The sequence below is a fragment of the Letharia lupina genome (assembly GCF_014066315.1).
Source record: "Letharia lupina isolate WasteWater1 chromosome Unknown contig_8, whole genome shotgun sequence".
NCBI lineage: Eukaryota > Fungi > Ascomycota > Lecanoromycetes > Lecanorales > Parmeliaceae > Letharia > Letharia lupina.
The window spans coordinates 1655545-1679783 of NW_023502977.1; the positions used below are offsets into that span (position 1 = coordinate 1655545).

General features: G+C 51.6%; 8 protein-coding genes across 8 annotated transcripts; 4 read left to right on the top strand and 4 right to left on the bottom strand.

Moving 5' to 3' along the window:
* Positions 1 to 1161: 1161 nt before the first annotated feature.
* Positions 1162 to 3043, bottom strand: HO133_010312 (uncharacterized protein; the record flags this gene model as incomplete). The annotated part of the gene is made up of 4 exons (XM_037301166.1): positions 1162 to 1703; positions 1770 to 1992; positions 2043 to 2292; positions 2355 to 3043. 4 exons carry the CDS (start codon positions 3041 to 3043, stop codon positions 1162 to 1164), a joined length of 1704 nt encoding a protein of 567 aa, XP_037153983.1.
* A 2668-nt stretch (positions 3044 to 5711) lies between these two features.
* Positions 5712 to 6975, bottom strand: HO133_010313 (uncharacterized protein; the record flags this gene model as incomplete). The annotated part of the gene is made up of 2 exons (XM_037301167.1): positions 5712 to 6295; positions 6363 to 6975. 2 exons carry the CDS (start codon positions 6973 to 6975, stop codon positions 5712 to 5714), a joined length of 1197 nt encoding a protein of 398 aa, XP_037153984.1.
* A 542-nt stretch (positions 6976 to 7517) lies between these two features.
* On the bottom strand, positions 7518 to 10525 carry HO133_010314 (uncharacterized protein; the record flags this gene model as incomplete). Its single annotated transcript, XM_037301168.1, has 7 exons — positions 7518 to 7574; positions 7632 to 7751; positions 7817 to 9260; positions 9326 to 9446; positions 9502 to 9627; positions 9955 to 10447; positions 10502 to 10525. The coding sequence occupies 7 exons, from the start codon at positions 10523 to 10525 to the stop codon at positions 7518 to 7520; spliced, it is 2385 nt and encodes a 794-aa protein (XP_037153985.1).
* Positions 10526 to 10919: 394 nt separating this feature from the next.
* On the top strand, positions 10920 to 12030 carry HO133_010315 (uncharacterized protein; the record flags this gene model as incomplete). The annotated part of the gene is made up of 3 exons (XM_037301169.1): positions 10920 to 10950; positions 10998 to 11235; positions 11289 to 12030. 3 exons carry the CDS (start codon positions 10920 to 10922, stop codon positions 12028 to 12030), a joined length of 1011 nt encoding a protein of 336 aa, XP_037153986.1.
* An 801-nt stretch (positions 12031 to 12831) lies between these two features.
* On the bottom strand, positions 12832 to 15074 carry HO133_010316 (uncharacterized protein; the record flags this gene model as incomplete). Its single annotated transcript, XM_037301170.1, has 3 exons — positions 12832 to 14178; positions 14243 to 14716; positions 14832 to 15074. 3 exons carry the CDS (start codon positions 15072 to 15074, stop codon positions 12832 to 12834), a joined length of 2064 nt encoding a protein of 687 aa, XP_037153987.1.
* Positions 15075 to 15994: 920 nt separating this feature from the next.
* HO133_010317 (uncharacterized protein) lies at positions 15995 to 18357 on the top strand (the record flags this gene model as incomplete). The annotated part of the gene is made up of 10 exons (XM_037301171.1): positions 15995 to 16155; positions 16221 to 16256; positions 16341 to 16543; positions 16601 to 16690; positions 16752 to 16898; positions 16964 to 17331; positions 17390 to 17426; positions 17478 to 17607; positions 17666 to 17714; positions 17881 to 18357. The coding sequence occupies 10 exons, from the start codon at positions 15995 to 15997 to the stop codon at positions 18355 to 18357; spliced, it is 1698 nt and encodes a 565-aa protein (XP_037153988.1).
* Positions 18358 to 19711: 1354 nt separating this feature from the next.
* On the top strand, positions 19712 to 20941 carry HO133_010318 (uncharacterized protein; the record flags this gene model as incomplete). The annotated part of the gene is made up of 2 exons (XM_037301172.1): positions 19712 to 19741; positions 19844 to 20941. The coding sequence occupies 2 exons, from the start codon at positions 19712 to 19714 to the stop codon at positions 20939 to 20941; spliced, it is 1128 nt and encodes a 375-aa protein (XP_037153989.1).
* A 955-nt stretch (positions 20942 to 21896) lies between these two features.
* Positions 21897 to 23013, top strand: HO133_010319 (uncharacterized protein; the record flags this gene model as incomplete). Its single annotated transcript, XM_037301173.1, has 3 exons — positions 21897 to 22492; positions 22566 to 22841; positions 22896 to 23013. 3 exons carry the CDS (start codon positions 21897 to 21899, stop codon positions 23011 to 23013), a joined length of 990 nt encoding a protein of 329 aa, XP_037153990.1.
* Positions 23014 to 24239: the final 1226 nt, after the last annotated feature.

Consider the following 24239-nt stretch of genomic DNA (forward strand, 5'->3'; position numbering starts at 1 on the left):
AGTCGATTCGTGCAAAGAGCTTTCCGGTGCTGATTTTGCGCTCGCATACTCATACTCGAAACGTCCAAGGAATGGCGCGCTGACTGGCCTGCTCAGGTGATAATGAACGGATTACCATCACGCTGGGTGTAGTAGGGATTGGGATAGCGCAGAATGTCTCTGCTGTCGTGGAGTCAAAATTGAGGTCGTAGTATCCATATGCCTACCTCGGTTATGATGGTCTCCCGCATAAAGTACTATCTATCTATCGGGTTCGGTTCTAGTTATCAACATCTTGGAGGGGCATCAACTTGGAAAAGTCCGTTGTTCGGACTGGATTCCTGCATGGAGTATATTAAATGGCGCAAGAACTTCTTGCTGCTATTGCTGTTGTCGGGAATTTGAGTATTGACACCGTTCTCCGATCGGACTATCACGTTCCCTGACGCCATTCATGCCTTGCGGGCACGATATTGAAAGCTAAAGACGAAGCCGACAGCAGGTCGGCTGGCGGGAATGATGACCATTGGGCAGGGAGACTTATGGGTTTCTTGGAGGCTGACGTGGAATTTGGATCCGGGAGGGAGGGGAATCAGGACGGAGTCGTTGCTGCTGACGGCCTGGCCTGACGGGAAGGGCCAACTTACCAAAGGACGGCATGTGGAAGCTTGTTGATGTTGGTAAATGATTTGTTTGCAAGATCACGATGAGGATTTTAAGCATGGTCGGAACGATCGAGCATATGGACTTTCCCTGCGAGCTTGAGAAAAGCCCGTCACGTTGTCCAAATAAAGGGTGGATGTTATCTCGATGCTAGGTCCGATGGATGTTTTGAAGTCCATGGTGGGAGCAACACAGGTACTGGCCCAGTTTGGTAAGTTTGTTTTATTGAATAAGTAGAAGAAAGAAAGAAAGAAAGATTATCAAAGGCTTCCCTCCCGACTCCAGTACAGTGTCCCATCCAGCGCTCGAATAACGGCGGTACCACACCCCGGCTGTTACTTCTTCAACCAGCGTCAACCCGACAAGAATCCTGTCGAATTTGAATCGTGAACACATCATCCTTCGCGGAAGTCGTAAAATATTGATTCGGATTATACTCGCAATTTCATAATTTTGCATGGCTCCCTGTCAACACCGTCGACGCCAAATAGTTTAGTAGTCTGCTTCATTCGTGGGTACTCAGCCCCATATCTTAGCCGTGACAGCTTTGGTCGCCAGGATCTCCACCCTTCTCGCATAAACCTTCATCATATGCATTACGGGATCTCCAAAAATCACACCCCTCAACTCTTGATCACAAGTGATCTCTGCTTTGACATCATCATCCACTCCAGCGGTAGAATTCCTGTTCTCTCTTAGCACGACCAAACGGCCAGCATTCGACAGCGCGCCAGCTGGCACCTTCCACACCGGAGCTTGGACGGGTGTGGTAAGTGCGCTTAGAGCGTTATTTCGCTGCTCTGTTGCCTTCGTGGGCTTCGCCTTCCGCTTGCAAGGCTTCAGGGCAGGTAGAGATGCGATGCACTTGGTGCCTGGGGCAGGTGAGGCATACAGGTTGAGCAGAGAGCGAACGTAGGCTTTATCTGCTCGAGGAACTGGGTCGCCTTCATTTATAAATGACATGAAGAGGGACTTCTTGTAGCGGAAGGTAGGAGGCTTCGTAAGTGGGAGGAGCGAAATTGGCGGCGTGCCGAAAGTGAGGCAATGGATGCGCTTGAAGCCTATGAAATCGTAAGCCATAGTCTGCATGGGCCACCATTTGGTGGGGCACAAGAACGAGAACGCACAGCCAGCCAATGTATTGAGCTCTGATTTTACTTGCTCCGCGAGCATATGGGCGTAGAGTAGACTTGCCACTGCTCCGCCTGCGGAGTGACCTGTCATGAGTAGGGAGCAGGTACTGCGGGCAGGATTCTCCGCCAGTAGAGATCGAAGACGGGCAGCTACCGGCTTGATCATCTTGCGAGCTACCGATAGAAAGCCTGAGTGGCAGAGGTTGCCGGGATCATCCTTTAAAATTGTAAGCTTTGCAACTTTGGAACACGTGCGTATGGTGTTACCAGAAATTCATTGGGTGACACTGGTGACGAATTTAGATTTACGGCCCAATCCATGAAGGTCTGGCTTCCGCGTATGGCAAATACCACACAGTTCATATCATCGATTGGCATAGATTTGATGACCATGGCTTTAGTGCCCATCCGCCAATCAGCGTTGACGAAAGCTTCCCTCTCGTTCCCTGTTGGCTTGTTGTAGGCTCGTTGTGAGTACTGGGCTGCGAGGCATAGCAGAGGGTAGAACGGTAGGTAGCTAGGATCTCGCCGTCAGCAGCCAGACTAGCGACATGAGCCTAGCAGAGTGGGAGGCCTTACAGTTGCAGTGGAGGCAGATTCGGTGGCAGCCTTGAATTTGCGTATAGGTTGGCCTTGGCGAAGTAGTTTGTACCAGCGACTGCTGTAGATATGGCTGTGTTGGCGCCCCGAGACACTTGTCGACTTCCATATCCCCATCCTCCTCTGATACCGGACTGCGAATCATCCTCGATTACTAGCTCTTGCTCATCTCCACCAAATCGCTCGCCATCAATCGAGGTTATCACAGCATCAAACTTGGTGGAGATGAGATCACACAGAGCTTCATGGGCTACAGCCTCCGGACTTGGCTGATGCTGCTGGATAAAGGTATTGTTGACGGGGCGCTCTGAATTGTTAGCTGGTCTGAATTGAACCGCATTCAATGAGGCAGCCTGGAAGCGATCGCCTGTCGCTGGTTGTGGGGGTGGGGTTCTCAAGGCTGTGGGAGAGGTATGCGAAGGTGTGTGGAAGGGTTGACGGGGTCGTTGGGGCAGATTTGTCTGCTCCGGAGGGAAGAGAAGGGAATATCGAGGAGGTTGGTCAAGGTGGGGTTCTGATCGTGTCCGTAACGGCAACGGTGGGTTGCTCGGAGGCACCAGAGATGTGGATGTCGTTGGTGGGGATGTCTTGGCGAGCTGTTTCCGTCCTGTCCGTTTCGGCTTTCTCGCTGGCACTGCAGGTTTCTTCTTCCTCGCCGTCTCAGTCATCTTTGCTCATTTTACTGATGCAGCTCCACCTGAGAATACAAGACTCTTAAACCACAGGACCCTGAATGTACGGCTGTTTCAACGCCGATCAAGACAGCTCAACTTAGGCGGTGCATGCATGATGCATGCGAGTCTAGCACACAGCCTCTGCTGCGCCATTCGTTGACTCTTCACAGGCCACAGCAATTCGCAAGCTATGGACATCGTACATGAGTCTAACAGTAGCCATCCAGTCAATCATGGCCTTCTCCCTCCACATTTCTTCTCCAAGAGCAGGCCATGGCTGACTGTTTCCGTGTCGCGCGGGCGCAAACGTTAAGAGACTGCGATGTTCATAAATGCAGAGTCTGCATTAACGCTGGATTTTCGATGAGCCCTGCATTGACTTGCTTCAGTCTTGCAGCAGCCAATTGGCTACCTGGACGACTAAAATGGTCTCTCCACGGCCTGTGTATTTGCGACTGATGGCCGCTCATGCTGTACAACTGTCTACCTTCCGGTGCAGCTCAACAGAAACTACGGCAGTGCGAGTATGTGCGAGCCTGATACAAGCAATATTTCAAAATTTTCATTGACTCTAATGGCTATTGTTCTGGATCAGTTAGAGTCAATGCTCTACCCAAAACGTCAACACATCACTGATAGTGAGGGGTCCAAAAAGACAATCGTGACGAACGGATTTCGGAGAACACATCGCGGTACACTGTTCTTAAATACGTCCATTGACACATCACTATGAAATCCGTCGAAGCGTTATAATACTCAAGAAAGTGGGAAAAGCATCTTTTGAGACACAGGCTGGTCAAATAGTGAGAGTTTCAGCCGATTAGTCCGCATCATGACAAAGAAGCGTTGCTCTCTTAAAGAAGAACAACCAATATGTCACAGATCAGACAGGATTGGGTATGCTGCTGCGCTTACTTCCTTCTCGATGCTGAAGGACGTTTTGTCATTTATTTGGGTAAGATATGGGATAGACGCCGAACGTGAGCAGGTAGATATCAGCGCAGTTATATGCTGTCTGATTCGCCTGTGCTTCAATTCGATTGTTCATCCGTGCTTGGAAAGCGTAAAGGATGGCTATGAGACACGTTTTCTTCCTGAATATTGAAAACCTATGTGGAGCATGTGGTCTCTGGGGCTGATCAGCCAAAAGCTTCCTTTATTTTCTCCTCCATGTCTCATATGCACTACTGAGGGTATAGCCATAATTTATCCTATGTTAAGCCCGTGGACTGAGCCTGCGACTTGAGCCATCGACTTAAGTGGTGGTGTACTTTTCTTTTTCTTCCTTTTCTTGAGTAAAGGTTGACGCGAAAAAACAAACAAAGGATCTTCTGCCCCCAAGCCAGCCCAATATCTACTATCATGCTAAAACAATGTTATACTTATCGTGTCCATACCTAATGTATTCCTTCCAACCCCTAAGCCTCCTACTCTACTCTCTATTAATCGCAGGCGCCTAAAGCAATGATGACACAACGTCGGCTCTCCAAACACCCCCAGTTCCTCTCCAGCTTGCACACAAACCGATTACCAACAAGCAGCTGGACCCCCCATCCTCGCTCCCACCAATCACCAGACACAGCCACCATGCCACTGATGGCTCCAAACGAAGGAAACTCACCACCACCTGCCAATAATCCACGACTGCGGTGACGAGCTAGGAAATCAGACGCATCGTTGCTAGAACGAAGGTATCGTTCATCTAAAGCGTCCTAGATCATAGTAGCAAACACGGTCTAAAAGCAACATACGTAAATTCGATCGAGGCGGCCTGTCCAGCCTGAAGGCCAGAAAGGAAGCGTCACTTGTTACCGGGCTGTGGGAGGGGTGCCGGCTGGGAAACAGCTTGCTGCGCCGTCTATGGTCGGTGGACCACCGTGAGGAAACCTCAAATTGGATTTGGCAGCGATGGGTATGGTGCGAGATTGTGGGGTTGTGGGTGCGGATGGGTTGAGGGTGTTTTCAGGAGGACGATTCTTGGCAGATACTCTTGGGGTGACATAGCGATACGGAGGCTACGAAAATCCAAGAAGTCTGAGCTTGGAGATGCGCTTCCGAAACTAAGCTGGAACATGTGTATTCTGTCGTGGCAATGGAATTCGAAAATTGGCAGAGACTCTGGTGTTGTGGACATGAAAAATGTCCCTTCGATTTATTGAGGCTGTTGGGAATTGCCGGAAGCTTACAGACCCAGTCCTGCACTGTTCGCAGCACGGCTCGTACGGATCGCTGCATGTCGGCACTATTCCTGCCGGTCGCTGCACCCATGAAGTCAAGCAGCCTAGCCAACGAGTTGCAGTCGGCGCCTTGCTCAAGCTTCCTATTGGACGGCTTTTATCTCCGGCTGAGCCATGACAAGCGATAAAGGATGTTGTCTGCAGTCCGAGTCATGAGGGGTGCCTTCTGTTGGCTCACCTAGCTACCGTTCAACCCAAATCGAGCCAGTAGCCTCGACTTGCTCTGGCGACAACAAGAGCCGAAGTAGCTTTCAGCGACTCTGGCGGAGCCCTCCGCTCTAAGTAGATGGGCCTATCTGCTGGCCTATGGCTTTTTCCTGTGTGGTCTGCCCATCTCAGCAATGGAGCGCTCCTTGATCTCGGATCGTCCTCATAGCAAGGAGACTTATCCATAGGACATGGCCACAGCAACGGCATTCGCTTTCCTATATCAACGAGACCGGCCTCGAAGGTTCCTCCCCAGCATTCCCAGACATGAGATGACTCGTATGCCGACTCACGCCCTCCCCACCCTCACTGACCGTATCCAAAATCCCAAAATGGCTCGTCGGCCTGAACGGTTCCTGACTCGTCCCTCCCACAGCACCCACGATGCCATAATGTCTGTTCTTCTCCGATAATGCGCCAGAACCCTCGTCCCTACTACTATCATTATCATTCTCCGAACTCTCCGCTGTGGTAGGCAGTCCAAAATCCCAATATCCAATAGGGTGTTTTTCAATAACCAGATCCTTCGGCGGAACCTTTGGCGGGACGTTGGGAGGTCGTATCATAACTATGTGCTTGTATTTGTATTGTCCGTAGCCGTCAATTTTGTATTTGTTGAGCTCAATCTCCATCTCAGTGACGTCTTCGAAGTCACATTTCTTGAAGAGCGGATACCCGGTTGGGGAAGACTCGAGGTAGCATTGTAAGCCCTCTTTGTCGGCGAGGTCGGTGCCCCATTTTACCAATTGGGCGCCGGCGCCTCGGCCTTGGTGGGAAGGATGCGTGTGGAGGATATCGAGCACTGTGCGTTTGCCATTGATTAGCTTCCTTGTAACTGATCGCGTTTTCTGCTTCGTGAGATGGCTCACCCCATAGGGCAGGCGCAATGCTCCCAAAGTAGCACTCCAAATTGCACGGATCCGGCTTCGCGCGACATGTGTGCCGTCTATTCTTCATAATCCCTCTCCTCATCTGTGTTATGACCCCATTCCAGTCACCCAGCGCTCTCTTATCCACATCATCAGGTTTCTCACTTGGAATATTTCCCTTGCTCCACCCTCCCGCGCCCGCTTGTCCTACACTTTGGATCCTACCCCCTTCGCCTTCCAGAGGTTCTGGTATCTCTTCGGGATACTTGATCCATTTCGCAAACGCCACAATCTCGCCTCTACTGGTATCCGTAGCTTTGATTATACGGACAGAGGGAAATTGCAGGGCTTTTGTATAGGAGTTCCGTGTGAAGGCTGTGAGGGCGGGAGTTGGGCCATGCGGGTAGAGGGTTTTGATCAAAGGGTTTGAGGTCAGAGCGGCCCACTGGATTGTGGTGAGGTAGGGTATATCTTGTGGGAGAGCTATAGCTATTGTATAAGAGGGGTTGGTAGGTATCGAGGTCGCGTGGGCAATTGCTGGAGCGATTGTTTGGGGCATTCTTGGGGCTGGAGTCGTGTGAGCAGGTGAGCGCAAGGAAAAGCCGCTGGTCATGACGGGATGAGGTGGTGATGGCCAAGACGGAGAGCCTCAGCTGCACTCATGGTCGAAGGAGCGCTGCACTAAGGTGGACAGGAACGGAGTTGGGGCTGGTTGGCGTGACGTTGGACGCAACGTTCGAGCTTGGACTTTTAGCTCGGAGCTGAAACTCCCAGTCTGGCTTAGTACTAGGGCGTAGTTTCAGCATCAACAAGTGATCCTTCGGATGGAGCGAAAGGATCTAAGGAGGTGCAGCTGCTGTAGACAAGTTCATGAGTCGTATGATAACAATGGTGAGCTCTTCCAGAGGACAGCTTAGGAATCTGCACTTGCACGCTCGCAAAATACCGAAGACAACACAGAGAAAGCGCACTGTACTCAGAGATACAGTGATTGACATAACTCAAAGATGTACATTGAGGGGTTCCCTGGCCTCGGTCGAGGAGTCTTGAGACAATGCCGCTGAATACGCCCGACCAACCCGATAAGATGGTGGAAGCCAAACCCTGAAAGTCGTAAACGAAGTAAGATAAAGGCAGTCATGCTGCAGGTTCTAATCAAGCGTCCCGCGTCTTCGTCTGTTTCTTCGCTGTCCCAATATGCGTGTTGTGGACCTGAGGTATACTACGTCAACGATGTGCTTTGAAGGAGGGTACGCGTAGGGAGCTTACTTTTGTTGCAAATTTTAGGCTTGTCAAAGTCTCGCTGAGATGGGCCTGAAGCGGACTGATCATGACAAACATCAAGGTCTTCGAATTACCACCAAGAGAGGTTTGTAGCAGATACGTGAGCTAGATGAGTTGTCAATACATCTGAAGAATTCAAGGAAGCCTTGGTTCCAGAACCAATTGCGTACCTTGCTGTTCCTGTAGGGCACGTGTCCTCCCTCCTTGCCCTGACCCAGGGCACCGATGACGTCGCCCAGACAGCTCAAGCTCTTGTTGATGTTCTGTGTCTCCTTCAATCGCTCACCAACAGCACCGCTGTGATTCAATCGCTCGCTACCAGCTAGATCGACAAGATTCAGCGTGCCTTCACTTTTTTCGCCTGTGATGCTGTTCTCGCCAATAAGCTTCAGGATGAAGACCGAGTGACTGCGCGACGATCTTTCATTAGCCTTGGTGGATGCTACAGACCGATTGCTCGATGCGCGCTCCAGAATGTCATCAACCTTCGAAGGAGCGTCCAGCTCGACTGTTGTAATGTTGGTGATGGTTGTCTTGCCTTTCGCCATATCGTGCTTGATCTCATGCTTCTTCTTGTCCATGTCGTTGGCTTTGCCGAGAAGGTCGTTAAGCTCCTCGTTATAGACTTCGATGAAAGATCCTTCCATCTTGTATTGCCAGCCCTTCTCCTCTAGCGATTTGGCAGTCTCATAGATCTGGTTGACGGCAAGAGGGATCATGCCATCGCTTGCTGACATTGTGAAGGTCTTTCCCGAGCCAGTCTGACCATAGCAGAAGATGCACACGTTGTAGCCATCCAACGCACTTTGCACGAGCTGGCTGATCTCACCAAAAACGTCCTGATTTCGTGACTTGGGCCCAAAAACTCGGTCAAAAGCAAACGGATGCTTCTTGGTCGTAATGGTTCCGAGGCTGCTCTTCTCCTCGGCGCCTATCACCTCAACCTCTTTCGAATCCGTCTGATCGTCCGGATATGCAATTCGTGAAGTTGCATCGATTGGATCTGATTCGAGGGGAGGCCTGACGCGGCAGAAGACCCTGATGTTACCTTTCAACTCCTGCACCTGGTTGTGTAATTTCCTTCGCAAAGTCTCTTCAGTTCTCAATTTGTCCATAGCCTCTGCAGCGGTTTGAATGGCGTTCTGCATCCTCATCTCCAAATCCGCAAAAGCTTGCGATTGGCTTTTGTTATCCGATTCCAGGAAATGGATATGACCCTCTAGTCTCCGGACTGATGTCTCAAGTTCTGTTTCCCTGGTCGCTGACTCGGCAAGCTTCGCACGCAATTGTTCGTTGACCTCTCGTCCATGAGCAACATCGGTCTTCAAAACGTCGAGTTCCTTTTCAAGAGCAATGAAGGCGCTTCTTTGATTCTCCAATTCCTTCTCCTTTTCCCGCTCAGTTGACGCGCCTTCGGTGCTGAGTACTTGCACTTCTCTTTGATGACTGATCTTCTCCTCTTCTAATGCATTCTCTAAGGTCCGTCGAACGTCTTCCAGCTTCTCTGTATGATCTCTGACTAACGACCGTCGCTCCGTCTCAGCATTGTGTCGTACATCATCAAGGTCGCGATTGTGTTGCCTCTGCATGTCATCAAGTCGAATGTTTTGGTACCTGCTTTGGTTTTAGCCATCTACTACCAACTCTATTGTCGAAAAGGTAGGGCCGTAGAGTCGTACCTCTTCGCATCATCCAAGGCCTCTGAAGTTTCCGCAACTCGAGCTTTGATGGCATCAAGATCAGTCTGAAGAGCGGTGTTGCTCGTGCTTAATGAAGTTCTGATAGATTCCAACTCCGTGACTAAAGTCGTTAGACTTGGGTGGCATTGAGACGAGAATGCTTGAGCATGACCCACTTCTGATCTTGTACACCCCTATGATCTCCTTCAAGCTCTTGCTCTCCGTTGTCGCACCATCCATCTTCTCCTTGAACTGCGAGCACATATTCTCGACTTCTTCGAGGCGACTATCGTGGTCCCATGCTATGACTTCGTTAGATGTGCGGTTCAAATAAAGTGGTAGAGGTGGTAGAGTCCTAGGGGTTTTCTTGGGGGATTTGCTAGGACTTGGGGTCTCTGCAGGCAACGCAACTTGGGGAACAAGTTTTGGGATGTGGGATGGGGTGGCAAGGACTTCCACATCTACTATGGGAGCAGACTGTGTCGGGCCACATTTCAAAGAAAGCGTGTTGAACTTAGTGTTCAATGAGGTCAATGAGGAACCGCGCATTGAACGTCCTCTAAGTTTGGGGGATTGCAACGTATCAGGGTACTCCGGGGGGTTTGGGTATGAGAAAAGTGGGATCCTACCCTTTCTGTTGCTAAGTGCCCGGGCTATTCCAGGCTCTTCCTCATGTACTTCTAGCGATGTAGCTGGCCGACCGACAGTAGAGACGGGTTTCTGTATTCGGGAGTGTGCCGCCATGGCGGATTGTGGCCTGTAGAATTGTGCAGATGGCGGGCGGGTACCGACACTGCTTGAGTAAGAGCTGTTTGAAGAATTCCGCATTGCTGCTCCCGACGTTTGGCGCGATGACACGGAAGATGAGAGCGAGGAGTCTCGAGGAATGCCAGCAATCGATGTTGCCCTGACATGGGCATTGACCGGGCGAGAACTTGGAGGGGCAGGCGCAGGTCTTCCCGTAGGCTCTCCGGCGCGTTCAGCTAACGTCTTTCGCTTGAGGATATTCATGTTCGGCGGCGGTGGCATAGCAATTGTGCGAGCATTCGTTGCTGAGGCGGACATCTCGAATAGCCTGCCAGGGGACACGACTCTACTAGGAGGTCGCAAATGCGAGGTAAACTACCATTTCCATTAGCTATGCCCCGGGGTAGCTGAAAGGGCCTAAAAGCCTACCGAGCTCTCATTGTGGTTATCCATTGCAGCAAATTGTGCCTAATAGCTTAGAGCAGTGAGTGGCTGAATGAGGACATTCCCGGTATGTTTGAGTCGCGGAATACCACGATCACAAGTGAAAGGCCTCGAGGATGACAGACGATGACAGAAAAGGTGTAAATGTAAACAGAGCAACGGCGAATTTGCCGCTAGGATATATTCGAGCTAGCGGAAGATTAGCCGCAGAATCTATCAATCTACCGATGATTGGCTGAAAGGCGCATTCTCGATCTTCACCAATGTCACCACTCTGGACAAATACTTTGTTACCCCTCTCTTTGACTTCTGCGCATATAAATGGCCTGCTTAATAGATCATTCATACATTGCTTCTGACATTGCTGTGCCGTGAGCCTTTTCGCAGACCTTCACGCGGAAACATGGAGAAATACTCGCAGTTCAGAGATCGAGGTACCTCACAGTCAAACTATTGGGATTCATGTACTCAAACTGTCCAGGCTCGGGGATTGCACCATTCTTCCCCATACCTACACAATCCTCCGGGATCTATCTGCCCTTCCACCTCTTCTTACTCCTTATCCGGCTGCCAATACTTTTCACGGCTACCTTGAGTTACTTCTTCGTGCTACAATGGCTGCCGATTGGCTCTTTGGGGAAGAAAGCGTCGTTGTGGCTCATACTTGGTGCACCGGGAGTCTGGTGGATCGATCTTCAAATTGACGGTGTCAAGAAGGGGTGCGTGCTCTACATCAGATATTCTGGATACATCGCTGATCATGTGGCCCCAGCTCTCTCGCCAAACACCACGAGGCACGACTGCCGCAACCAGGCTCCATTATTGCCTGTTCCTATACCTCCCCGCTTGACTCTCTGTACCTCGCCGCCATCTTCGATCCTGTCTTTACGGCCTCATACCCATCAACCCGTCTTGTGCATCGCATTTCATTGTTCCATGCCATGTTTCGCGCCTTCCAATATCCAGGACTTGAACCGCCGAAGAATGAAAAACTTACAGATCTGCAGACCCTCATACAGCAGTACCCAGGCCAAGCTATCGTGGTCTACCCTGAGTGCACGACGACCAATGGGCGAGGCATCCTCCCATTCAGCCCATCACTTCTCACGGCACCTCCTGAAGCCAAGATCTTCCCGATAAGCCTTCGATACACTGCAGGAGACATCACGACGCCTGTCCCGGGCTCATACGTCTCGTTTGTTTGGAACCTCTTGAGTAAACCAACTCATTGCATACGCGTGAGGATTGCTGAAAGTGTCCACAACACTTCCCAGTCGCCAGCGACTAGAAACTCGACCAGTCAAACCGAAAGAGAGATGCTGTATGACGACAGAGCGAGCAGTTCGGATACATTGCTCAATTCGGAAGACGCCGAGAGTATGAACGCAGCGGAAAAGCGAGTTTTGGACAAGGTCGCTGAGGCATTGGCGAGATTGGGGAGGGTGAAAAGAGTAGGCCTTGGCCTCAAGGACAAGGATGAATTCGTCAAGGTTTGGACCAAGCAGCGGCGTTGACAGCGAGCAGCAATCGTAGGAGGAATGCCCTGTGTACACAGTGCGAAATGCTGTCTGACGAGAGTAGACTCCTCACATCGGCTGCAGAAGAATGCCCATCGAGACTCTGTCGAAGACGGACTTGGCTCCATTCCTTCCAAAAATGGACGGCTTGGGTTCATAGCCCAAGCCAAGACTGCTGCTTCATCTGAACAGTTGAAGTTGCCCGACTTTGCCGAAGTGGAAATGAATGCCAGAAGTTGGTGGAGCTATTCAGCATTCAGTGGCGCACATTCCGTGCAAAGAACAACCCAGACACATCCATTTGTGAACGCGTTTTCATATTGTGGGCGCGAAAGTGGGGTGCTCGTCGCGCAGCGTAGAGAGGGTTGGAATCATGGGACAGATCCGGACGAATTTCAATCGCAGATGGATTGACAATAATATTGGAAATCTAGGAATCTTAGCAAGTATCATTCGGGTAGATGAAAATGTGACCCGTTGCAAGACCGCTGGCTCTGCGGGAGGGTGTCGAGGAAGAGCCCTGTCGTTATTGCCTATGCCTTTGTCAATGATGCTATAGCGATCCGTTGCTAGTCAATACGATGTGATAATTATCCGAAGCGCCTTCTACTCACGTCTCATCTAAAGTAAGTACATCACGCCTTAGACGATGTCGTACTGAAAGCTAACCTACAGCTTGCGCCCCTCGACCAGCTCCCCAGAGCGTCCGAGCGATCTTGTCCTCAAACGAAGCGAAACACCTCACGGCAAGCTACTCCTTCACACGCTCTCCGCATCCACCTCACGTCCCCCCCGTCTCTACTTCCCCACCCGCTGCGGATCAAAGACCTCGGGACTCATATACGTAGTCATACTCAACGTCCCCTTCTGAAAGCAGCAACTGACATACGTCTGCAACCCCACCCTCTCCTCCAACGTCCGATGGCCCGCCAACCCCTCCAGCACGCGCATGTACCCCTCCTTGAACCGCCCCCTCCCCCGATCCTCCATCCACTTCGTCAATCCCCTCGCTATACTCCGATCATCCTTCCCGTACCGCCGCGTCGGGAGGTAGAATTTGATGTCCGGCAGCGGCGACCCCGGCGCGATGTCGAAGTAATACATGTACCCCTCCACGAGGTGCTGATCTTCTTCGAAATGGTTCACCGAGTAGCCCTGCGTGGCCGGGAGGGGCGACCCGGACGGGAAGTCCGGCGGCAGGTCCAGCACGAGTTGGATCAGCTCCTCGAGCTCCGCGAGCCCGCGGTCGACGCCCCGGATCTGCCCGCCCATGGTCATGATGCGCCGCACGCTGTCGAAGGACGTGTGCGGCGTCTGCACGTACAGCTTCAGGCGCGACTTGGTCGGCTCGACGCAGTCGATCGCCAGCATGAAGGGCTGCAGCAGCGCGCCTTCCGGGTCCGTCCGGCAGAACCGCACCACGCCGTCCATGGTGGCGCTCTCGGGCGCGGCGCCCTTGATCGCGCCGGCCCAGACGTCCATGGGGGGCGGGCCGTTCATCTGGCCGATCTTCTTGGGCCCGAAGTACGCCTTGACGGAGAGGCCTTGTTTGAGGAATTCGAAGGCCAGGGACATGGTCGAGACGAGCTGGCCTTCGGTCTGCGTGGCGTAGGCTTCCTTGTCGGGGGAGAAGAAGACGTCGGCGAAGTGGCGGAACCATTTCAGGTCCAGGCTCGGCATCACTTGGCCGAGTTGGTAGAGCAGCTCCTTTGTCGATTCCTGGTTCAGGGGGTCGAGGATCGTGCCGGCGAAGGGCCCGATGGGCTCCATCGTGTAGCGCACGTCCGGCGCGCCGTCCTTGGTGTTCCACTTCCAGCTGTATTCGATCGGGGTGCCGTCGACCGTGAGGAGGGATTTCCACTTCGGGGTCCCGCCGGGGGGCAGGCGGGGGCCGAGGCGGGGCACGATGACGTGGTAGTAGAAGACCATGGCTTCGTAGGATTCGTGGAGGCTGTAGCCGGCTTCGGAGAAGAGGCTGGCCATGTGCGGACCCGTGAGCTGCCACCAGTAGTCGAGATCGGCGCTGCGGGACGGGAGCCAGCGGGACGTCATGGTCCAGAGTGATGTTGTTTTGGTCGAGAGGGAATTGGCGATGTTGGGAGCTGCGTTTCCGTTCGCGGTGTTGCCGTTTACTGCTCGTGATGTCTGAGAGTGGATGTTGAGATTAGCTTGATGCACGAATGGTATCTTTGTGCATCCGAGAACTTACCTCTTCAAAGCCTACTCCAGATGTCTTGCCGGCACCGTTAGGAGCAGAGTCGCCGTTCACCGCGGAATCTCCATTCACCGCGGAGTGTCCGTTCGGCTGCAACGACTTCTCAGAACCCCCGTTCACACCCACCGCCTTCTCCTCCCTCGCATACTCCTTCTCCAACGCCCCGAGATCCGCATCGATCTTCTTCCCCCCGACCACCACATCCTTACACCCCAGCAGCACAAACAACATACGCCCGCACTCGGTGCCGCCACCGGAGATATTCTCCCACTTGTGCGACGTGGCCCGCTGAACGAGCACGTCCCCGCGTCTCAGGATCCTCGACTCCCCGGAATCCAGGGTCAGTCTGAACTCCCCTTCCAGGACGACGCCGTAGTCTATGGTGATGACGCCGTGGGGGATGGATTCGAGCCCGGGGCCGAAGTCCATCATCCGGACGACGGAGCCGTTGGGGATGTTGAGGCCTGGCTGTGGAGGTGACGGGACAATGTTAGAGGGGGTCATCGGGTCGTGGATGGATGGGACAGGGCCAGGAAAACTGAGAGATAATGATGGGGAAGGTGGAAGGTCAAGGACTGCGTACCTCGTTCTCCTTCGCAAACTTGATGTCGACATCGTCGTTCAAATCGACTGGAGTGTCTTGAGTCGAATACAAGATGTTCATAACCGCTTGCTTCTCGCCCATGACACGGTGATGGTCTCCATGATCCGAGGTTTGAAAGTAGCCCTTGCCGTCGGCGCCGTGGGCAGTGATGAAGCGTTCGGTATTTCGAAGACCAGGGGCTGGGTAGCCCTTTGTGATGGTATCGATCGCTCCCGTCGCCATTTTTGAAGAATCGCTCGAGATGTTGGCGTAGGTGATGATGTCCCTTGCTGTCTGGAAAGATAACCGGTGGTGGATCGATATCCGTACTATGATTCTTGAAAGGGTTGACGCTCCTGTCGGTACCTTTCGACTGCTATCTCACTATGGAGGCAAAGAAGGAATAGCATTTTCCGGCGGAACTGTGTTCCTCCATCTCCGTTCCATACCAATCTCAATTGATAGCCTTGCGCGCTGGGCAGTCCTGCGCGTCAGACCCTCCATCGGCACCAAAGAAAGCTTTGGCCCACCCGCCGCCGACCATGCGAGCAGTGGAGACCCTAGTGTGACGGTTTCCCTTGGCACTGCATGCATCCTCAGCCGCACTAGAGTCAGAATCTGACAACCCTAGCATTGGCCGCGCTAGAGCCGCTAGGATGAAGGTTGAGGTAGATGTCTGACCCTGACAGCATTAGCCCTGCTACCAACGATCAAATCAAAAGTTAGACAGCCAGACACGACAATACTCTCCGAGACATGTCGACGCGTTTCAGTGTGTCGATCTTAGGCACAGGCAGCTGGCGATTCTTCTGGTTGGCCACTCCATAGTGTGCAATGCAAGTCAGATCGTTTCACGCACTGCCTTTGCTGCACTGCTATCCAATTTTTCACTTATTTCTTATTTTTTCCTTGTTGGAAGCCCGGCTATGCATTGCGGATGACATGACAGCATCTAGCATTAGGTTCATGCAGTCGGGTGAACATTCCTCCTATCGCGTTTCCTGGGTCTGATGATCCTTTCGCTGGCGACTCAAGAATACTGTTCAGCAACTTAGGAACTCTCTGCGCTATACCTCTGTATAATTTCTGCGTTTATTGTTTGGCATACACATTGTAGAATTGGCATCCAGAATCAAGCAAGAAATCGAAGACGACGAGCCATCATGCTTACCCGCATTCCTCCCGACTATGAAGTTCGCGAACAGTTCCACTCGGAGCAAAACCATGTCAAAATCATTCACGTTGGTGCTGGCGTATCTGGTCTTTTGACAGCGTACAAAGCGAAGAAGTATCTCAAAGATTATGAGCTGGTCTGTTACGAGAAGTAGGCTACTTACGTTTCTTCATGACGCTTCCTGCGTCTCGAATTCGCGCTGAATGTATCTCTAGAAATCCGACTATTGGAGGGACATGGTGGGAGAATAGGTAAATAGCTTCATCCGATCACCACTCAATAGCAGCCCGCCGCGGCATCAAATGGATACGACTTTGACTCACAATATCCGCCAGATACCCAGGATGCGCCTGCGACGTACCCAGTCACTCGTACACACTCACATTCGAGCCAAATCCAGAATGGAGCGGCTTCTATGCTTTTGGAAGTGAAATCCAGGCGTATTTTCAGAAATTCTATGAGAAATATGAATTGCAACCTTATATGAAATTCGACACAAAGGTTTTGTCGGCTGTATGGCATGAAGACAAAGGAGAGTGTATGTGATTGTGGTCGCCGAAATAATATTTGGAGCAAAGACTGATAAACTCTCAAGGGAAGGTGGAGCTGGAAAAGGGTGGCGAGAAGTTCACCGACTGGTGTAATGTCCTGATCAATGGTTCCGGACCCATTAACAAGTGGAAGTGTAAGAATAGAGTTGTTTCAGCAGATTCTTGTAGCCAAGAGTAATGCTTACCTTTTCCTAGGGCCCGTCATAGAAGGAATCGAAACATACAAGGGAACTCTCGCTCACACTGCCAACTGGTCTTCCAACATCGACTGGAAAGGAAAGCGTGTGGCTGTAATTGGCAGCGGCTCGAGTTCGGTCCAAGTGGTACCGCAGCTAGCTGAAGGTAAGAGAATTGGTCGCGGTACTGGGAGTCTAGCCTAGCCTTCTACTAATATCTGGGCCACTCAGGTTGTGAGTCCCTTACTGTATTTGCGCGAAACTCAACATGGATTGCGCCCCAAATGGGCTCTCAGGACGTCAAGATCCTGCCCCCAGACTCCGAACAGACCTCGAAGCCCGCGGCAGCCGGAAAGCATCAGTACACCGAAGAAGAAAAAGAGAAGATGCGCACGGACCCGGAAGCGTTCCTCAAGTATCGGAAGGAGGTTGACGGTGCCCTGCAGAAGGGATTTTCGGTCTTTCTCCGCGGAAGTGATCTCAACGTTATGGCGAAGAAAGGTATGGCTGAGATGATACGTGCTCGCATCGGTCCCGGTCATGAGGATTTGAAGGAAAAATTCATTCCAAAATGGTCGCCTGGCTGCCGAAGGATGACGGTAGGCAAACTGCCTTTAGATTTCCTGCTCTACTGAGCTGACAGCTCTATCAATCTAGCCTGGTGAAGGATACCTTGAAGCACTGACAAAAGACCGTAAGCTATCATCGTCCTCATGGTTCATTTTTCATTACTGAGCTCCTCTAGATGTGTCTGTCATATCCGACGAAATAGTGAGGTTCACAGAGAACGGTTTGGTGACTGCCGACGGTAAAGACTTTGAATTCGACATCATTGCTTGTGCCACTGGCTTTAACGTTGCGTTCGCTCCACACTTGTTAGTAGTGCTCTTTCCTCAATGTGAATTTGTGGGTGACTACTGATCTATCATACAGCAAGATGGTTGGCGTCGACGGCGTAGTGTTGCAGGAAGAGTGGGCTGAAGTACGTCGACCTTGATGGAATGGTAAATCGAACCTGCAGAACATTCTGACACCGAGGCAGTACCCCAATATCTACCTCAGCGTAGCAAGTCCCAAGTTCCCCAACTATTTTACCGTCGGCGGTCCAACCGGCAACTGGGGCCAAGGTTGCGTACTAGTATCAGTAGGTCTCCCACGATATCCACTTCAAAATAACCCAAAAGCCTCCAATCATCAACAACGAACCACTGACACCTCCGCAGCACGAAGTCCAGGTTGAATACGCCATGCAATGCTGCGTTAAGATCGCGGAAGAAAACCTGCACTCACTCGAAGTCTGTCAATCGCCCACGACTCAGTACCTCCTGCACAGCTACACTTGGCACAACGCCAAATCCGTCTGGGCCGAGGACTGCCGCTCTTGGTACAAAGACAACAAACCCAACGGGCGCATCCAGCTGTGGTGCGGCAGCATGATGCATTTGCTCAAGACGCTGCGGACGCCGCGGTGGGAGGACTATCGGATCAAGCGGAGGGATGCGAACATGTGGACTTTCTTGGGGAACGGGAGGATTGAGTTGGAGGTGGAGGGAGAGAAAGGGAAGGAGGTTGATTGGGCGCCGTATATCAGGAATGCTGATGTGCCGTGGAGTTTGGACTTGTGAGAAGTGAACGCATGGTGCCTATGGATGTTTGGTTCAGGGTGGATGCAGCAGTGAGGCTGCTGAGGAAGGGAGTAAACTTGAGTGGAAACATTGTACGCCGAAGGTCGGGCTGGTCTGAAGGAGCAAGAGTGGACTGGCTACTGATACACCTCTGAATAAGACATGATCATACCTAGACAAACATTGAGAGAAGATACATTTGGACCATCTATCTAGACGTCAGCAATGAGTTTCCGAAGTCACCGCAGCGGCAGCGTAGGCAACGACGACGATTGCTTAGTACTTGCTCTTAGGGCTGGGCGAGCCTGTTTTTCGCGAATGTCCTGTATCAGATTTGCTGGGCCAGGCAGCAACATCTCAGCCCTGGAAGCCGTATCCGTATTCCCAGAACCGAAGCCAAAAGGTCTTCTTGGGTGAGGGTGGATCGGCACCTCTCATTTTAGCCTGGAGCACACTACCCTCGGCACTGGGAGTCACCCTTTTACCCCAAATATGTTACATCGGTCGATCAGGAACAGACTAATCTATAGGCAGCATCAGAGAGAGAGCTACTGCAGGCCTGCAATCACAGGAATTATTGGATTTGTATGAAGATTTGATCGACGCAGGAGTAGTAAGGCGGGCTGAGATGGTCAGGGTTGCAGTCGGAGAGGGTGACAGTTCGACTTGGACGAATCAGAGAAGCAAGTTCAGGGTCACCCAGCCCCCGGAGACTACATTAATATTATTATGCAGGGCATGGCCTTATGCAGGGTTATTGATCTTTAGCTCACTAATTGACTTTCGCTGTATTTTTAGTTTTTACGTATTATTACCTTAAGGACCTCGGGGACCTCCGGAGCTTGCACTACCTTACTCGTACCACCCCAAGCATTGCTTATTTAGCGTGGGGGATCTGATACCGGCCGTCCGCCCTCCCGCTAATTAATAGTAAACGGCCGGCTAATGTTGGTCAACAACGCCGTACGCGTTTTGTAGCCTGGTGATTCCGCACGCTTCCTTCAAGGCCATCGTCGGTGGCATCACTTCAGGATCATGGATGTCAGCTCTCTCGATCCAGCTATACGGATAAGCGAACATGCTCACTAGGCATGAACCCTTATCCACTAGGAGTCTAGTTGCTTACCCTGCTCTGTAAATGGTAAACAAAGCGAATGATCGACCACCCGTACTTGAATACGAAACGTACCCGAAGGCAGAAATGAAAGGGTGGCGTTATACATGATGCCTATCACTCATGCACGGATTGATCAATTTCCCGCAGCTTGGTTGACCTTGCGACCCAATGTAGACTTGGCTTTCTCTGGCCCTCAGTACGACGGAGTTCAGGTGGGAGATACATACCGTCTGGACCATGGCGGACGCTTCTCGCATGCAAAATAACGTGGGAGAAAAAGTACCAAAGTACCGGGCATCGTGTGACTCCTGCAACGAAGCAAAAGTTCGCTGCTCCCAGACGAGACCGAGTTGTGCTCGATGTTTGAAGGGACAGAACCGCCGCTGCGTCTATGGCGTATCGAAGAGATCCGGCAAGCATAGCGGAGAGGGGTCCACCAAGGCAGAAGGAGGTGGCAAGAACGCCACCGTTGCCAGGCCGCCGGCAACGCCTACCTCGACGACGGGTATCGAGACACCTTCAAGCTCCTCGAGCACCATAGATCCGAGAGAATTTCTCCAATTGTTCCCACCGTCTAGCGCGGATTCTTCCGACTTACTCAACGGGCAGCAATTGCAGAAAGATTGGACATTTGACAACAATCTTTTCATGCCCAACCAATCCGCAACGTCGCAAGGGTCGCCCGCCAATTATGATCATTACCAATTCATGTTCGGAAGAGATGAAGGTCACATGTCGAGTGTCCAACACCACGGACCCGGTCTTTTTGACAACGCCTCCGATGCAGAGCTCGGATCCTGTAGCCGCGACGACAGCATAGCCGAACAACCTCCCTCCTACACGCAATCGAACACCCAGTGCGTTTCCTGCAGCACGTCGAACCTCCAAAATGATAGCTCCTCAATGGTAGACACCTGCCGTTGCAACGAGATTATTATCACGCAGCTCTCCTTACTGCCGGTACTGCTTCTCGACAACGAATGTTCCACATTCGATGTCGAGCTTGTACAGTTCCAGAAAGCGATTAAACTCTGCACTGGCGTCCTAGCTTGTACCTGTCCCGGCAAAGATTACACGTCCATCTTGACCATCAGCATGCTTATCGCCCGCATCATCTCCTTCTTCGAGCGCAACGGCGCTCAAGCAGGACGCGACAACGATCAAAATGCCCCGTCACTCATCATGACAGGTGCGATGACCCCAATCCGGTCACCAAAATTCAGCGTTGGTATATATGAGATCGAAGGAGAGGACGAATGCAATCTAAAGAGGGAGGTGTGGTGGATGCAGATCAGGAAGGTAGAGTCACTTGTTGCAGGATTCAAGGAGATGGTGGCGAAGATGACGCTGCAACAAGTATACCAGGACAATTCTCAGGTAGCGGCGTGGGGAAAGCTCGTGTTTTTGCTGGAGCAGAAAGCCCAGGCGGTGAAGAGAGACTGGAGTGCCTGCCGGGATAAAGCTTGATGGCGGAAAAGAATTATTACGATAGAAACGGCTGCAAAGACTTGTATGAGAGGCGAGCATGCTTGGGTGTAGGTAAAAATGTTGATTGGCTACAGAGATCATTTGTACGTCGAGTTCATGATTCCATGAACCAATTGGGCCAGAGTGCTTAGACGATGCAGTGTCGCGTGGATGAGCATGTGACTCGGAGCTTCTCCTGGTCTTCTCGGCGATGCTCGTAGACTACGCGCGCAGGTGCTTTTGTGCATTGACCTCTACTCGTAGAGGCGATGTTCTTCCAGCCGAGCTTCGGATAAAAGTTTTCAAACAGACCCTGTATTGATACAGATGATTATGAGAAACGCTTGTTTAGCGCGACAGATGTTACGACACCACAATCTAGAGTACCTTAAGGATAAGGCTTCCTAACGGTAAGGTAGGGCCATCCCAAGTACAACAACAGAAATCCACCACGTAAGTTCTTCTTCTTCTTCTTCTGATGATGATGATGATGATGATGGGCCTCAAATTAAAATATAATCCTCTCCATATCAAAGTCAGTACTCTCTACAGATGTCTAAAGATTACGCGGAATGCATGATACGGCTACAAGTCGGGGTAATGTCCGGCCGTAGCTTCCCATGCAGGGACTTCTGTCAACATTGTCATTGGCTTCTTTCAACTTGCACTTCTCGCAAGCTGCCGCTTTGCCAAGGCTATCAACCCACCTTTTTTGCTCTTGTTTCTCAAGCTGCACTCATTCTCATTCTCACTCTCACATCCTTTTTACTCCTACCTCCTTTACTTGACATACTGACAACCACCTCTCCATCATATTATTCATTGCCTTTCAATGAGAGTGTTATCTACCATGTAAGTGTATTCACTTCACCACTGGCCTCACATATTGATCACCACATAGAATCCAAAGCAAATCACACTAATCTCCTTGCCCGTCTCTCAACACCTTCTCGCCATGGGGCCCCTTCTCGATGAACTTCACAACCAATTCTTCACCAGGCCTCCGGTCCCCACCGCCGACTTCTCAGGCAAGACCATTATCGTCACCGGTGCCAATGTCGGTCTTGGAAAGGAGGCTGTCAAGCATTTTGTGAAGCTACATGCCGCAAAAGTCATCATCGCCGTGCGATCTACTTCAAAAGGCGAAGCCGCCAAAGCAGAAATCGAGCGGGATTCCAAGGTTGCTACCAATGTCATTGATGTCTGGCCGCTCGACTACTCCAACTATGCCTCGTGCAAACAATTCGCCGCCAAAGTCGCAACGTTGGACCGCGTTGATGCTGTGGTCTTGAATGCGGGAATCACTACCGAGAAGTTCGAACTCTTCGAGGACAACGAGAGTCAGGTTACGGTCAATGTCATCAGCACCGTGCTTCTCGCATTACTCGTACTGCCAGCGCTACGTACGTCCGCCGCAAACAACCGGGGTACTACACCTATCATCAGCATTGTTGGCTCGGGTGTACATGCCTACACCAAATTTCCTGAGCGAAAGGAACCCCGAATTCTCGCGGCCTGCAACGATCCGAAAAAGGCTCGCATGTCAGATCGGTAAGAATGTCCCCTTGCTCGGTTGCTGTCGTTGGACAATTTATGTGGGCTAATTTATGGGTTCACAACGCAGGTATCAAGTCACCAAGCTCATGTCTCTTTTCGCGGTCCGATCGATGGCAGAGAAGACTGCCAACGCCAAACCTTATGTCATCATCAACACCGTTAATCCTGGGCTCTGCTACACGGACTTAACGCGTAGTCTGACAGGCAGCACCGGCAACGCAATGAAAGTCATGAGAGCTGCTATGGCGTGGTCAGCTGAGGAAGGTAGCCGGACACTTGTCCATGCAACGACTGTAGGACCTGAGTCACATGGGGTGTTTATCAGCGGCAGCAAGATTCCTAAGTAACTATACATGTAGAGAGTCACTTGGGATGCAAAAGGCTAATTGCTCTACAGTAACGGCCAATCAAAGTTCGTCACCAGCCCCGAAGGTATATCCACACAAAAGAAAGTCTGGGCCGAGATCTCGGAGAAGCTCGAGAAGATTCAACCAGGCATTACGACTGAGCTTTAGGTTTTAGTGGGCTGGCAGGACGACACCATCTTCTCTTACGATTGACAAATCTGCTCGATATTTGCCCAGGCGAGTGATCCCAATGAACACATCCACGGCAAGCGCAGAATGGCTTGAGCATGGACAATCCAGAGATTCCCCACGAGCGCATTAAAACACTTGCAAGGATCCAGCTATTCAGTATTACACGCGCTTTGATCCAGGTACTGAGATACGGAAACATTTATTGGCGTGTATCTTACCATTCTAATGATATTTATTGTGCTGTTAGCACCGGCTGAAAATGTCTTCCTTTACAAATCTGAAAAGATGAATATCACGTGACCATTGTAGTGACCGCGTAAGGAAGTGAAGCCTGTTAATTGTAACGCCACATGGGCAGGAGTCGTGGCCCCACGTGTCACCGTGTCGAGAAAGACCTTGATGTGGGATTAACGGGCGTAAGATGGGAGGGCGGTGCCGAATCCTGTAGCATGGCCGCTGCCATCCCAACAGTTCCGACCGCATCGCTTGCCAAAATATCAGTCATTTTCCAGTCGCGTCCGCCGCCTGCAAGATAACGCATGCAACGTTTCCGGCAGGAGCAGAGATGCGGTCAGCCCGGGGCCAAAAAATGCGGGGCATGTCAGAGCCAAAAGTGTGCACGTCAGATGCATTAGCGAGAGCGTAGTCACCCTCCTGCATCGTTCCACTTGACACGCGCATGTCAGACGTAACATCCTAGGTACCTACTTCGAAACGTCCGCGGTCATTTTTGCACAGGGTCATTTTGGAAATCTGGGAAGGGTTGGGGGGGGGGTGTCAATTTACACCGCCGCGATCGATCAATCGAATGACTCATGATACTTCGGACAGACAGCTGTGGCGAATGGGTAAGGTAACGCGAGCGAGAATTGTACGGTCTCGTGTGGTAGGTTTTGTCAAAGTGTTACTACAGTATCCCCACGTATACGTATACGTATGCGCATCATCGACTCCGCCACCGACAACCCACGACGACGACGATGCCCAACAAAAACACCCCCATCGTCGCCAAAACGCTCAAACCCAAAACCGTCCGCTTCGCCCTCGCCGCCTCCCACCACCCCCGGATCCAACACACCGACCCCCGACCCCGCGCAAATTCCACCGTTGTCGGACAAGAAACCGCAGCGGCAGAGAAAGAGGCGGGGGGACGAGGAGCCCCAACCCCAACCCACCGCGCCCTCCTCCTCGCCCACGCCCTG